Genomic DNA, 16,188 nt, shown 5'->3' with positions numbered 1-16,188 from the left:
GTACAGACAGTTATATAGTGGTGTAGAACAGACAGTTATATAGTGGTGTAGTACAGAGACAGTTATATAGTGGTGTAGTACAGTTATATAGTGGTGTAGTACAGACAGTTATATAGTGGTGTAGTACAGACAGTTATATAGTGGTGTAGTACAGACAGTTATATAGTGGTGTAGTACAGACAGTTATATAGTGGTGTAGTACAGACAGTTATATAGTGGTGTAGTACAGTTATATAGTGGTGTAGTACAGTTATATAGTGGTGTAGTACAGTTATATAGTGGTGTAGTACAGTTATATAGTGGTGTAGTACAGAGACAGTTATATAGTGGTATAGTACAGTTATATAGTGGTGTAGTACAGTTATATAGTGGTGTAGTACAGTTATATAGTGGTGTAGTACAGTTATATAGTGGTGTAGTACAGTTATATAGTGGTGTAGTACAGTTATATAGTGGTGTAGTACAGTTATATAGTGGTGTAGTACAGTTATATAGTGGTGTAGTACAGAGACAGTTATATAGTGGTATAGTACAGTTATATAGTGGTGTAGTACAGTTATATAGTGGTGTAGTACAGTTATATAGTGGTGTAGTACAGTTATATAGTGGTGTAGTACAGTTATATAGTGGTGTAGTACAGAGACAGTTATATAGTGGTGTAGTACAGTTATATAGTGGTGTAGTACAGAGACAGTTATATAGTGGTGTAGTAGTTATATAGTGGTGTAGTACAGACAGTTATATAGTGGTGTAGTACAGTTATATAGTGGTGTAGTACAGACAGTTATATAGTGGTGTAGTACAGAGACAGTTATATAGTGGTGTAGTACAGTTATATAGTGGTGTAGTACAGACAGTTATATAGTGGTGTAGTACAGACAGTTATATAGTGGTGTAGTACAGACAGTTATATAGTGGTGTAGTACAGACAGTTATATAGTGGTGTAGTACAGACAGTTATATAGTGGTGTAGTACAGACAGTTATATAGTGGTGTAGTACAGACAGTTATATAGTGGTGTAGTACAGACAGTTATATAGTGGTGTAGTACAGACAGTTATATAGTGGTGTAGTACAGACAGTTATATAGTGGTGTAGTACAGAGACAGTTATATAGTGGTGTAGTACAGACAGTTATATAGTGGTGTAGTACAGACAGTTATATAGTGGTGTAGTACAGACAGTTATATAGTGGTGTAGTACAGACAGTTATATAGTGGTGTAGTACAGACAGTTATATAGTGGTGTAGTACAGACAGTTATATAGTGGTGTAGTACAGAGACAGTTATATAGTGGTGTAGTACAGACAGTTATATAGTGGTGTAGTACAGACAGTTATATAGTGGTGTAGTACAGACAGTTATATAGTGGTGTAGTACAGACAGTTATATAGTGGTGTAGTACAGACAGTTATATAGTGGTGTAGTACAGAGACAGTTATATAGTGGTGTAGTACAGAGACAGTTATATAGTGGTGTAGTACAGACAGTTATATAGTGGTGTAGTACAGACAGTTATATAGTGGTGTAGTACAGACAGTTATATAGTGGTGTAGTACAGACAGTTATATAGTGGTGTAGTACAGAGACAGTTATATAGTGGTGTAGTACAGACAGTTATATAGTGGTGTAGTACAGACGTTATAGTGGTGTAGTACAGACAGTTATATAGTGGTGTAGTACAGACAGTTATATAGTGGTGTAGTACAGAGACAGTTATATAGTGGTGTAGTATAGACAGTTATATAGTGGTGTAGTATAGACAGTTATATAGTGGTGTAGTACAGTTATATAGTGGTGTAGTACAGACAGTTATATAGTGGTGTAGTACAGTTATATAGTGGTGTAGTACAGACAGTTATATAGTGGTGTAGTACAGACAGTTATATAGTGGTGTAGTATAGACAGTTATATAGTGGTGTAGTACAGTTATATAGTGGTGTAGTACAGACAGTTATATAGTGGTGTAGTACAGTTATATAGTGGTGTAGTACAGACAGTTATATAGTGATGTAGTACAGACAGTTATATAGTGGTGTAGTACAGTTATATAGTGGTGTAGTACAGTTATATAGTGGTGTAGTACAGTTATATAGTGGTGTAGTACAGAGACAGTTATATAGTGGTGTAGTACAGTTATATAGTGGTGTAGTACAGTTATATAGTGGTGTAGTACAGACAGTTATATAGTGGTGTAGTACAGACAGTTATATAGTGGTGTAGTACAGTTATATAGTGGTGTAGTACAGACAGTTATATAGTGGTGTAGTACAGTTATATAGTGGTGTAGTACAGACAGTTATATAGTGGTGTAGTACAGTTATATAGTGGTGTAGTACAGTTATATAGTGGTGTAGTACAGAGACAGTTATATAGTGGTGTAGTACAGTTATATAGTGGTGTAGTACAGACAGTTATATAGTGGTGTAGTACAGACAGTTATATAGTGGTGTAGTACAGACAGTTATATAGTGGTGTAGTACAGTTATATAGTGGTGTAGTACAGACAGTTATATAGTGGTGTAGTACAGTTATATAGTGGTGTAGTACAGTTATATAGTGGTGTAGTACAGTTATATAGTGGTGTAGTACAGTTATATAGTGGTGTAGTACAGTTATATAGTGGTGTAGTACAGAGACAGTTATATAGTGGTGTAGTACAGAGACAGTTATATAGTGATGTAGTACAGAGTTATATAGTGGTGTAGTACAGACAGTTATATAGTGGTGTAGTACAGACAGTTATATAGTGGTGTAGTACAGACAGTTATATAGTGGTGTAGTACAGACAGTTATATAGTGGTGTAGTACAGTTATATAGTGATGTAGTACAGTTATATAGTGGTGTAGTACAGTTATATAGTGGTGGGCCGCACCATTAACATTCACGTCTTCTTTAATCCACAGGAATTAACTACAGACATGTTAACTTAATTTTTTTTCTTTTATTCGGGAAAAATACAATATATCCATCAAATGACCTTTTCTCCGGATTAACATACTGATCACACTAATATGAACGTGACCGTAACATGGATACCCAGTAAATGTCCCCAGGCCACATTGGAATGGTTTGATCTATGACTTTTAAGACATTTTGTCCACTAATTCATGTCCACGCAGCACATTTTGTCCACTAATTCATGTCCACGCAGCACATTTTGTCCACTAATTCATGTCCACGCAGCATATTTTGTAAGATCACCAGGTAAGGGAGATGTGACGTAACATTAATCGTGTTGTATGTAACATTACGTGGTATCACTCAGTAAGAAATCTAGTCCCTGTAGCACAGCGTTCGTCTGTTGGTATGGAAATTCTGTATAATCACGCAACAGTGAGTCCACATGTAATTCTACTTCCTGTACTACGAGTCCCTGTTGTAATTCTACTTCCTGTACTACGAGTCCCTGTTGTAATTCTACTTCCTGTACTACGAGTCCCTGTTGTAATTCTACTTCCTGAGTTCTACAGTCTTGCTGTAAGTCTACTTGCTGTTTCACAGAGTCCTGTTGTAGCTGTATTTCTACTTCATGTATCACAGAGTCCTGCTGTATCTCGACTTCCTGTATAAACGGTATGCCTGTCTGCTGTAACGCTTGTAATGGAGCGATTTGTTGAAAAACTGTAAAGTTTGGTTGTATTTCCATGTTTTCCTGTACGAAGATGTCCGGTTGTGACTGGACTTCCGGCTGTGAATTGACTTCCCCCATTACTTTACAAGATTTATGCTGTAAATCCCTTTCCGCCTGTAACTCAACTTCTGGTTGTATCCCCACTTCCGGTTGAACCCCCTCACATTGTTTCAGCCAGTCCAGAACGTGGCTATGCTGTAACATGGCGTTGTGGGGTATGGACGGTTTTATGGACGGTTTTCCTACCTCGGAGTTCCATTCTGAGTTTTGATTTCCCACAAACTCCGGCCGCTCTACGTTATTTTTTACGAATAAATCCTTCTCCGCCTGTCGTAGCTGGACCAGATCTGGTAGGAGGTTTAGGAATTCTGCCTCGCTTACGTTCGATCCTCCCCCTAACAGCTGTTTCAATAGTTTCTTGATTAGAATTTGTTTCCAGTGTGTATGCTTATGAAATTGTGCCCAAAGTTCTTTGTTTTTTGCCCTCAGATAGTCAAGCTCCTGAAAGGAAAAATGACACAAAGTTAATAAAACTGACAAAAGCTTATTTGTTTTAATCCAAAAAATGTGCCACAGCAGATGTACACACTTGGTTTGGTTTGGTTTATTTTGTTTAACGTCCTATTAACAGCTAAGGTCATTTAAGGACGGCCTCCCGTGCGTGCGACATGCATGCGTGTGGCGAGTGCGAATGTGTTTTGGGAGGCTGCGGAATATTCGTGTTAAGTCTCCTTGTGATAGGCCGGAACTTTTGCCGATTTATAGTGCTACCTCACTGGAGCATACTGCCGAAGACACCCAGCAGCACACCCCACCCGGTCACATTATACTGACAACGGGCGAACCAGTCATACTATCGTACATACCCGTACATACTATCGTACATACTCGTACACACCCGTACATACTATCGTACATACCCGTACACACTACCGTACATACACGTACACACTATCGTACATTCCCGTACACACTATCATACATACCCGTACACACTATTGTACATACTATCGTACATACCCGTACACACTATCGTACATACCAGTACATACTATCGTACATACCAGTACATACTATCGTACATACCCGTACACACTATCGTACATACCAGTACATACCCGTACACACTATCGTACATACCCGTACACACTTAGGGATAATAATCGTACATACCCGTACACACTATCGTACATTCCCGTACACACTATCGTACATACCCGTACATACCCGTACACACTTAGGGATAATAATCGTACATACCCGTACACATTCTTTTTCTTCAGACTTCTTTTTCTCCCTGCATTTCTTGGCCGAGTGTCGGTTGTGACGCTTCCTAGATTCCAATTTTTCCAATTCCAGCCGAGTCAACTATAGCAACGAAAATTTTACAGTGAAACAGTAGATAATGTGGTTACACAACTTATCATATAATGGCCTCATCTTAAGTCCAGAAACGAGACATCTAATAAAATCATAATCGTGGTCTAGTGTTACGCTCAATAGAACAAATCCCAGAAAACTGTTACCTACAAACAAACCTTCCAGTTCAAGCTGATTAAAATACACATCATCATTATACTTGACGTCAACACGTGAGTAACGATAATCCGATTATCTATATTCTAATCATCGAAAAAAAAAAAAAAAAAAAAAACATCTTTGCTAATGTTTAACATCATGCTTCGGAACGTGAAATACAATGAGTATTTTAATAAGATACCCATCTAATAATGTTATACTGAAATGTATCTCGATTTGATCTACTTGAAATATTTTGTTCTGCATTGAATTAGTGAAAGTTGTGACATAGGTGTCAGCCTCTGACAAACTTACTGGATGTTTCGTTTCGCCCTCAAACTTTACATGCAGTTCCGGCTGCCCATTTTCCATCCGCCTGCTCTGGATTTTGTAACGAAGTTCTTGCTTCAGTATTGGAAGAAAGGATCCAGTTTGGAAGGACTCGGAATACGCCCTGGTGAGAATCGGCGTTTCCTCGCCAAGTTTTCCAACATCTGACGGCAGACGTACAGGGTAATAATCTGTCATGGCGGCCATATTGAATTCTGGAACACAGATATACCAGTGTGATGAGTGTGTTTGCATGCTGATTATATGTTATCATACTGTAGGACATTCCGAGAATCCAACGTTTGTAACAGCTACAGGGTAATAAAACACATTCACGTACGTACGACACATCTCAAATATAATTTGTAACGAACCCCTGTGTACGTACAACACATCTCATATATCATATCATTTGTAACGAACCCCTGTGTACGTACAACACATCTCATATATCATATAATTTGTAACGAACCCCTGTGTACGTACAACACATCTCATATATCATATAATTTGTAACGAACCCCTGTGTACGTACAACACATCTCATATATCATATCATTTGTAACGAACCCCCGTGTACGTACAACACATCACATATATCATATCATTTGTAACGAACCCCTGTGTATCATTTGTAACCCCTGTGTATCGATGGTGGATTTCATATATGAATAGCTCTAATAAGCTGAAATGTTATGACCTACACCAGCAGGTTTACAACACGACTTAGATTACAGTTTAAAGTTTAGAGACTGACTTACAACACGACTTAGATTACAGTTTAAAGTTTAGAGACTGACTTACAACACGACTTAGATTACAGTTGAAAGTTTAGAGACTGTCTTACAACACGACTTTGATTACAGTTTAAAGATTAGAGACTGACTTACAACACGACTTAGATTACAGTTTAAAGTTTAGAGACTGACATTGTTACTTACATTCACTGTGACAGTCACTCCAACCCTATGTCTACGTCTACACTGCTGTCCCGGTCAACGCCCTCGTGGTGAATGGGCAACGAGCCACCAACATGCACGGGTAACGAGAATGTCTAGCTGAACCGGGACTACATGGTATTCCCGTCATATGACTGAACTCTATTTATAGATCATAAAACGTAAATTTCCAATGCATTCTCAGCATTCGTGCGAGTAGCCGGCAGTAGCTGGACTGTTATATTCTGACAAGGGGAAGCCCGCCACGTCTATTTATATAACGTGTTTTCCTGTTTCTATTTTAGGCAAAACTATTTATACATCTGTCGTATGTGTATGTAAATGAATGTAATCAAACTGTGTTCTATTTCCCAGGCAGTATGGAATCGAATCCAACTTGTGTCAATTAAAATGTAATATATAGATATAAATATAATGCTTAATATATAGATATAAATATGATATAAATATAATATAAAAAATAAATAGGCAAAGAAGTAATTCTAACAGTGTGGACAATGAAAAATGTAAAATTTTCGAGGAAATCCGACCCTTTATCAAGACGAGGAGAATACAATCACATGATATATAAACAGTACTAGAAAATACAAACATACAGTGAGAGAAGTATTTTCGGTAGTAGTTTAAATAACACTATGAACCCTTCGGCTGGCGTGTATAGGCGTGGGCCGAAGGCGGTGGCTAGCGTGACATGTACAAGGGAGGGTCACAGGGTGTGTCGTTTTTGTAACCAACATCAAGTAGAGGAAGAATTCCATTTTATTTTGATCTATCCACGCTATATCGATTTTCGTTAAAGATTTATCAAAAAGTTTTACTGGAAGCGTCCATTATCATTCAAACCGGTTCAGCTACCATCGACACGAAACTTTAAAGAACTTTGTAATCTTGGACAGTATTAATAATCAAGCTAATTAACACGGTCAGTATCCCAACCCGAATCTATATATGATATTATCTTATCCAGGTTTTCAATACTTTGTTGTAGTTTATCCCCTGACTACAATAGTTACAGTTCCTGCTCTTCCTGTCTTTAACACACATTAAATTTCATTGAGCCTAGAATATTTAGAAATAAATTCACTGAACTCATCTATTCTTTATTCATAATTATTATGTACGAATGTAAATTTAAAAGCTATCCATCTTCATATGTAAGTTTTTCGTGTACGAATGTAGTTTTTCGATTTTCTATACTGTTTATTAGCTGTAATGATATCTGTTGTACAAGTCCATGTTTCATGATGGGAATGTAATCATGTAATATGTATTATCATCAACGGTTATTGATATGTTGTTATACTTGCACACTTATGAGCCGTAAGGCTTCAAGTGAAATAAACAATACAAAGTCGTGTTCTATGATAGAACGTAATGAATTATCATAGAACAACATGTATATTGGGCCTTCGGATTACCAGGCCTTCGGATTACCAGGCCTTCGGACTATTGGGACTTCTGACTAAAGGACATTCGGAATATAAATGTGTTACCATATATAATACAATACTATATATAATACAATACTATATATAATATAATACTATATATAATATAATATAATATATGATATAATACTATATATAATATAATAATATATATAATATAATACTATATAATATAATATATAATATAATACAATATATGATAGAATATATAATATAATACAATATATGATAGAATATATAATATAATACAATATATCATAATATATAATATAATATAATATATAATATAATACTGTATATAATATAATACTATATATAATATAATACAATATATGATAGAATATATAATATAATACAATATATGATAGAATATATAATATATTACTACATTGTTTTGTGTTTGTTTGCCTGTATTGTGTATTTCCCGAATCCATTCAATTCTCTTAAATCATTTGTATTTAGTAAATTTAAAACTTTGAAGACAGATGGCTTATACCAACAATGTTTGTAAATGAAATTCTTCCTTAATTCTGAATGTCTAGGACATGTAAATAGAAAATAAAATCCGTCCTCAATCTAAGTTTAGTCAAAGTTATTACAATATATATTATAACAGGCAATTTTTTTTTCTGTCGGTTTCTATAGCAATATTATGTGATAAACACAATTCTACGTTGCTTAGCTAACGATTTAGTTAAGTCTGCATGGTAGTGAATGTGTATCACATTTTAGGAGTGATTTAATTGGAAGTCTCGCGCATTTTACTTTATCGGAACATTTATTCTTTTAGATGTTCGCATTTTTGTGGATATAAATACTTGTGATACTATGGTTTATTTAGAGCTAGGTAGATATAATACTTGTGATACTATGGTTTATTTAGAGCTATGTAGATATAATACTTGTGATACTATGGTTTTTTTAGAGCTAGGTAGATATAATACTTGTGATACTATAGTTTATTTAGAGCTAGGTAGATATAATACTTGTGATACTATGGTTTATTTAGAGCTAGGTAGATATAATACTTGTGATACTATGATTTATTTAGAGCTAGGTAGATATAATACTTGTGATACTATGGTTTATTTAGAGCTAGGTAGATATAATACTTGTGATACTATGGTTTATTTAGAGCTAGGTAGATATAAATACTTGTGATACTATGGTTTATTTAGAGCTAGGTAGATATAATACTTGTGATACTATAGTTTATTTAGAGCGAGGTAGATATAATACTTGTGATACTATGGTTTATTTAGAGCTAGGTAGATATAATACTTGTGATACTATAGTTTATTTAGAGCTAGGTAGATATAATACTTGTGATACTATGGTTTATTTAGAGCTAGGTAGATATAATACTTGTGATACTATGGTTTATTTAGAGCTAGGTAGATATAATACTTGTGATACTATGGTTTATTTAGAGCTAGGTAGATATAATACTTGTGATACTATGGTTTATTTAGAGCTAGGTAGATATAATACTTGTGATACTATAGTTTATTTAGAGCGAGGTAGATATAATACTTGTGATACTATGGTTTATTTAGAGCTAGGTAGATATAATACTTGTGATACTATGGTTTATTTAGAGCTAGGTAGATATAAATACTTGTGATCCTATGGTTTATTTAGAGCTAGGTAGATATAAATACTTGTGATACTATGGTTTATTTAGAGCTAGGTAGATATAATACTTGTGATACTATGGTTTATTTAGAACTAGGTAGATATAATACTTGTGATACTATGGTTTATTTAGAGCTAGGTAGATATAATACTTGTGATACTATGGTTTATTTAGAACTAGGTAGATATAATACTTGTGATACTATGGTTTATTTAGAGCTAGGTAGATATAATACTTGTGATACTATGGTTTATTTAGAGCTAGGTAGATGTCCATTGACATTGTTAAGGAAATTAAGAATGTTTAAATATTTGATAAAGATAGTAAACACTGATAATTGTATTTTAAGATCATGTTATAAGGACATGTTAGAGCATAACGATAAATGGGTGCTAAATATAAAAAAAAACAAATTATATATAATAGGCTTACGCTATATGGCAAACAGAAAATAATGACAATATTTCTTACATTGTAATTAAAAACAGACTTTTAGATATTAACAGACAGGATTGCATAGAACAAATAAGAACATCTTCAAAGGTTTTTTTTTTATACATGTCTTAACAATAATTTAGTATTCAGGGCTTTTTCAGAAAACCATTAGGGAAAGGGTATATTTAAAAGAAATTACTACAATTCGACTGTCAGCTCATTATTTAAATGTAGAAAAAGGTCGTTATCAAAATATTCAGCGACACTTGAGAATTTAAATGATGTCGAGGATGAATTTCATTTCATTCTAAAATGCCCATGTCATTCTGATATACGTAAGAAATATTTGAAAAGTTATTATTTTAAAAAACTTAGTATGTTTAAATTGATACAGTTATTAAACGGACAAAATACCAAAGAAAAACTGGCCAAATATTTTAAAGCGACAAATGCCAAACAGAATTTCATTAACTTAGTTATGATCTCCGAGTATATTGTCTCCGGCTCGTATTTATTATGCTATGATGTTGTCAATGTTATGTAAATTTGTTTATTGTGTATCATAGTTGTATACGCTAATAACAGTATCGTAATCGAAGACAGTGAAACAGAAAAGCGCCAATATATAAAAATATCTTGAATGACGCTACATGTTAGTACTTTATTGATCTAATAAAATGCAAAAAAATGCAATGAATATGCAGTAATGAATCCTGCTTTCAATTCATAAACACAATATATCGCAACCACTTCACTGCTACACACTTCACCGAGACACACTTCACTGCTACACACTTCACTGAGACACACTTCACTGATACACACTTCACTGAGACACACTTCACTGATACACACTTCACTGCTACACACTTCACTGATACACACTTCACCGAGACACACTTCACTACACACTTCACTGATACACACTTCACTGATACACACTTCACCGATACACACTTCACTGATACACACTTCACCGATACACACTTCACCGATACACACTTCACTGAGACACACTTCACTGATACACACTTCACTGAGACACACTTCACTGATACACACTTCACTGATACACACTTCTCTGCTACACACTTCACCGATACACACTTCACTGATACACACTTCACTACACACTTCACCGAGACACACTTCACTGATACACACTTCACTACACACTTCACTGATACACACTTCACTGATACACACTTCACCGATACACACTTCACTGATACACACTTCACTGATACACACTTCACTGCTACACAATTCACTGATACACACTTCACTGATACACACTTCACTGATACACACTTCACCGATACACACTTCACTGATACACACTTCACTGATACACACTTCACTGATACACACTTCACTGCTACACACTTCACTGATACACACTTCACTGATACACACTTCACTGCTACACACTTCACTGAGACACACTTCACTGATACACACTTCACTGCTACACACTTCACTGCTACACACTTCACTGATACACACTTCACTGATACACACTTCACCGATACACACTTCACCGATACACACTTCACCGATACACACTTCACCGATACACACTTCACTGATACACACTTCACTGATACACACTTCACTGATACACACTTCACTGCTACACACTTCACTGATACACACTTCACTGATACACACTTCACCGAGACACACTTCACTGATACACACTTCACTACTACACACTTCACTGCTACACACTTCACCGATACACACTTCACTGATACACACTTCATTGCTACACACTTCACTGATACACACTTCACTACACACTTCACCGAGAACAACCGAGACACACTTCACTGCTACACACTTCACTGATACACACTTCACTGATACACACTTCACCGATACACACTTCACTGATACACACTTCACTGCTACACACTTCACTGATACACACTTCACCGATACACACTTCACCGATACACACTTCACTGATACACACTTCACTACACACTTCACCGAGAACAACCGAGACACACTTCACTGCTACACACTTCACTGATACTTCACTGATACACACTTCACCGATACACACTTCACCGATACACTTCACCGCTACACACTTCACTGATACACACTTCACTGATACACACTTCACTGTGACACACTTCACTGATACACACTTCACTGATACACACTTCACTGATACACACTTCACCGATACACACTTCACCGATACACACTTCACCGAAACCCACTTCACTGATACACACTTCACTGATACACACTTCACTACACACTTCACCGAGAACAACCTGACACACTTCACTGCTACACACTTCACTGATACTTCACTCATACACACGTCACTGATACACACTTCACTGATACACACTTCACTGATACACACTTCACCGATACACACTTCACTGATACACACTTCACCGCTACACACTTCACCGATACACACTTCACTGATACACACTTCACTGATACACACTTCACCGATACACACTTCACCGCTACACACTTCACTGATACACACTTCACTGATACACACTTCACTACACACTTCACCGAGAACAACCGAGACACACTTCACTGCTACACACTTCACTGATACTTCACTGATACACACGTCACTGATACACACTTCACTGATACACACTTCACTGATACACACTTCACTGATACACACTTCACCGATACACACTTCACCGATACACACTTCACTGATACACACTTCACTGAGACACACTTCACTGATACACACTTCACTGATACACACTTCACTGCTACACACTTCACTGATACACACTTCACTGATACACACTTCACCGAGACACACTTCACTGATACACACTTCACTACTACACACTTCACTGCTACACACTTCACCGATACACACTTCACTGATACACACTTCATTGCTACACACTTCACTGATACACACTTCACTACACACTTCACCGAGAACAACCGAGACACACTTCACTGCTACACACTTCACTGATACACACTTCACTGATACACACTTCACCGATACACACTTCACTGATACACACTTCACTGCTACACACTTCACTGATACACACTTCACCGATACACACTTCACCGATACACACTTCACTGATACACACTTCACTACACACTTCACCGAGAACAACCGAGACACACTTCACTGCTACACACTTCACTGATACTTCACTGATACACACTTCACCGATACACACTTCACCGATACACTTCACCGCTACACACTTCACTGATACACACTTCACTGTGACACACTTCACTGATACACACTTCACTGATACACACTTCACTGATACACACTTCACCGATACACACTTCACCGATACACACTTCACCGAAACCCACTTCACTGATACACACTTCACTGATACACACTTCACTACACACTTCACCGAGAACAACCTGACACACTTCACTGCTACACACTTCACTGATACTTCACTCATACACACGTCACTGATACACACTTCACTGATACACACTTCACTGATACACACTTCACCGATACACACTTCACTGATACACACTTCACTGATACACACTTCACTGATACACACTTCACTGATACACACTTCACCGATACACACTTCACTGATACACACTTCACCGCTACACACTTCACCGATACACACTTCACTGATACACACTTCACCGCTACACACTTCACCGATACACACTTCACTGATACACACTTCACTGATACACACTTCACCGATACACACTTCACCGCTACACACTTCACTGATACACACTTCACTGATACACACTTCACTACACACTTCACCGAGAACAACCGAGACACACTTCACTGCTACACACTTCACTGATACTTCACTGATACACACGTCACTGATACACACTTCACTGATACACACTTCACTGATACACACTTCACCGATACACACTTCACCGATACACACTTCACTGATACACACTTCACTGAGACACACTTCACTGATACACACTTCACTGATACACACTTCACCGAAACCCACTTCACTGATACACACTTCACTGATACACCAATCTCTCATTTTACCTAACATCTGATGTTCAGTCCAGAAGATACAAACCGGGGGTCGAGAATCGTGTATTGGCTGAGGTCGAACTTTGTCTACTACCCGGGGGTCGAGCCACGTATACAACCCTGGGATGGAGTTTCTTAGACACAACCCGGTGGCCGAGCTTCTTAGACACAACCCGGTGGCCGAGCTTCTTAGACACAACCCGGGGGCCGAGCTTCTTAGACACAACCCGGGAACCGAGCTTCGGAAACACAACCCGGGGACCGAGCTTCGGAAACACAGCCCGGGGGTTTATCTTCGCAGACACAACCATGGGGGTTTATCTTCGCAGACACAACCCGGGGGCCGAGCTTCTTAGACACAACCCGGGGACCGAGCTTCGGAAACACAGCCCGGGGGTCGATCTTCGCATACACAACCCGGGCACCGATCTTCGCAGACACAACCCGGGGGTCGATCTTCGCATACACAGCCCGGGGGCCGAGCTTCGCAGACAGAACCCGGGGGCCGAGTCTCGCAGACAAAACCAGAGGTCAAGCTTCGCACACACGACAGGGAGTCACTAGCTCAAGTCCCGGCACGGGCAGGGTCAGATACCAAATCACTAGCTTGGGCTCCAGTACGGGCACGCACAGAGCCACAGTCACTAGCTCGAGACTCTGCCCGGGTAGTGTCGGTGACCAAGTCAATAGTTCGAGCCCCAGCGACGACAGCTAGGGTCAGATATCAAATCAGTAGTTCGAACCCAAGCGCGGCAAGGTCATAGACAAGGTCACTATCTTAAGCCCCAGCACAGGCAGAGTCAATGATTAATTCACTAGCTCAAACTCAGCGCGGGCAAGGTCAGAGACCAGGTCACTAGCTCGAACCCCAGCACGGGCAGGGTACGTATCTCCGTTACACGTGCTCCTTTCACCTGTGTACACGTCACCTATCACTTATGTACACGTCACCTATCACCTGTGTACACGTCACCTATCACCTGTGTACACGTCACCTATCACTTGTGTACACGTCACCTAACGCCTGCTTATCACCTTACATCACCGTATATTAACTGTGCCAGTCGGTACGTTGGAATTTCGTGAAAATTTTGTTCCATCAGCAGATGTATTTATTTATTCATTGATAATTTAATTTTGCTTGTAACAAGCATTTTCATTGGCTCAAAAAATTATGTTATCATCTCATAACATAAAAAAAATAAACTGTGACGTCAGTGGAGTAATCGTTGTTCACGGGATTTTTGTATTTATCGATGCGTTTTTAAATATCTGGAGCAAAATAAACATGTTAAACTTAATGAAAATGTTTCTTATCGTTGTTAATTAAATTATAAGGGTTAACTGTAATATTTTTTTACGTTATTTAGCAATTCACAAAAAACCCTTAAACAGTAGTATGTTCGTGACAATCCATTATCATGTGTGTTAATAATGATATTCAACAATATGACTGCGAGAATGAAGAAAGGAAGGTGTCGGAAAGCTATGACCTGTACATAACATATTCGCTACTGAAATCGCCGCCCGTCGTCCAGAGCTACGTTATCGTAGCTGTTACACAACGCGATCGTCAGAAACTGGGTTCTTGGAAACCAACCACAAAAGGTCAAAGGTCAACACATGCTCAGCATTAGGTCGATCAGAGCCGTAATACATATACAAACCTTACACCTATCACCTGCTTACCATACAGACTTGCTGGTTGGAGTCCCAACCTGGGCAGGATATTTTATTGAATTTTTCATATCATATAAGTAGCAATCTCTAAGTCAGAAACTATCCTTTATGAATTAGTGCATTTCTTGTCGATATGGTGTCCCGAATATATCTCGAAATTCATAGTCCACATCGGTATTCCGTATCCGTAGTCCCCAGCTCACATCCCACAGCTCCCTGTTTTAATCCCCTTTGATCACGGTTCCTTCATCTTGATATCTCATCAAACAAGATGCCTAGAGGGCCTGTATCTCTAACCTGGATATTTCAGTAATCATAGCATAGTATGTTCCTATTTTTTGGACTGTTTCGATGGTTTAATTCAAATGTCGACAAAATACCATCATTCTTTAAAGAAAAGGGATGTTGCAGTTTGTTTTTGAGTAGTTCCCTTATTGGGCCCCTCTCTCTGGCCTCGGAAGAGCCAGAAATGGCCCCTCTCTCTGGCCTCGGGGGAGCTAGTATTGGC

General features: G+C 37.9%; 2 protein-coding genes across 4 annotated transcripts; both read right to left on the bottom strand.

Moving 5' to 3' along the window:
* Positions 1-2,930: 2,930 nt before the first annotated feature.
* LOC117339464 lies at positions 2,931-6,640 on the bottom strand. 3 transcript variants are annotated; one of them, XR_004535219.1, is made up of 5 exons: positions 6,425-6,638; positions 5,469-5,698; positions 4,896-5,003; positions 3,178-4,136; positions 2,931-3,145 (listed from the first exon to the last, which is right to left on the bottom strand). XR_004535219.1 is itself a non-coding variant. In XM_033901069.1 (5 exons), exons 2-5 carry the CDS (start codon positions 5,688-5,690, stop codon positions 3,252-3,254), a joined length of 1,182 nt encoding a protein of 393 aa, XP_033756960.1. In that variant the 5' UTR covers positions 5,691-5,698; positions 6,425-6,640; the 3' UTR covers positions 2,931-3,251. The 3 variants fall into 3 exon arrangements, 2 of the variants coding, with proteins under 2 accessions (XP_033756960.1, XP_033756944.1); XM_033901069.1 differs by having other exon boundaries at positions 2,931-3,428; positions 3,462-4,136; positions 6,425-6,640; XM_033901053.1 differs by having other exon boundaries at positions 2,931-4,136.
* A 3,990-nt stretch (positions 6,641-10,630) lies between these two features.
* On the bottom strand, positions 10,631-14,007 carry LOC117321617 (keratin-associated protein 16-1-like). Its single transcript, XM_033876105.1, has 2 exons — positions 12,918-14,007; positions 10,631-11,763 (listed from the first exon to the last, which is right to left on the bottom strand). Exons 1-2 carry the CDS (start codon positions 14,005-14,007, stop codon positions 10,631-10,633), a joined length of 2,223 nt encoding a protein of 740 aa, XP_033731996.1.
* Between the last annotated feature and the right edge of the window lie 2,181 nt (positions 14,008-16,188).

Source organism: Pecten maximus, chromosome 1 (assembly GCF_902652985.1).
Source record: "Pecten maximus chromosome 1, xPecMax1.1, whole genome shotgun sequence".
Lineage (NCBI taxonomy): Eukaryota > Metazoa > Mollusca > Bivalvia > Pectinida > Pectinidae > Pecten > Pecten maximus.
The sequence above is the reverse complement of the archived record's forward strand: the minus strand, read 5'-3'. Positions and strand labels throughout refer to the sequence as shown.

What these genes read in the sequence shown, in the direction of transcription:
- LOC117339464 (XM_033901053.1), bottom strand. Translation starts at nt 5,690, where the DNA reads ATGGCCGCCATGACAGATTATTACCCTGTACGTCTGCCGTCAGATGTT. An exon ending in AGGGCGAAACGAAACATCCA is followed by an intron (nt 5,004 to 5,468) that starts GTAAGTTTGTCA and finishes TCGTTGCTATAG; the next exon opens with TTGACTCGGCTGGAATTGGA. An exon ending in AAGAAAAAGAATGTGTACGG is followed by an intron (nt 4,137 to 4,895) that starts GTATGTACGATT and finishes TTTTCCTTTCAG; the next exon opens with GAGCTTGACTATCTGAGGGC.
- LOC117321617 (XM_033876105.1), bottom strand. Translation starts at nt 14,007, where the DNA reads ATGAGAGATTGGTGTATCAGTGAAGTGTGTATCAGTGAAGTGGGTTTC. An exon ending in TAGCAGTGAAGTGTGTCTCG is followed by an intron (nt 11,764 to 12,917) that starts GTTGTTCTCGGT and finishes TTCTCGGTGAAG; the next exon opens with TGTGTAGTGAAGTGTGTATC.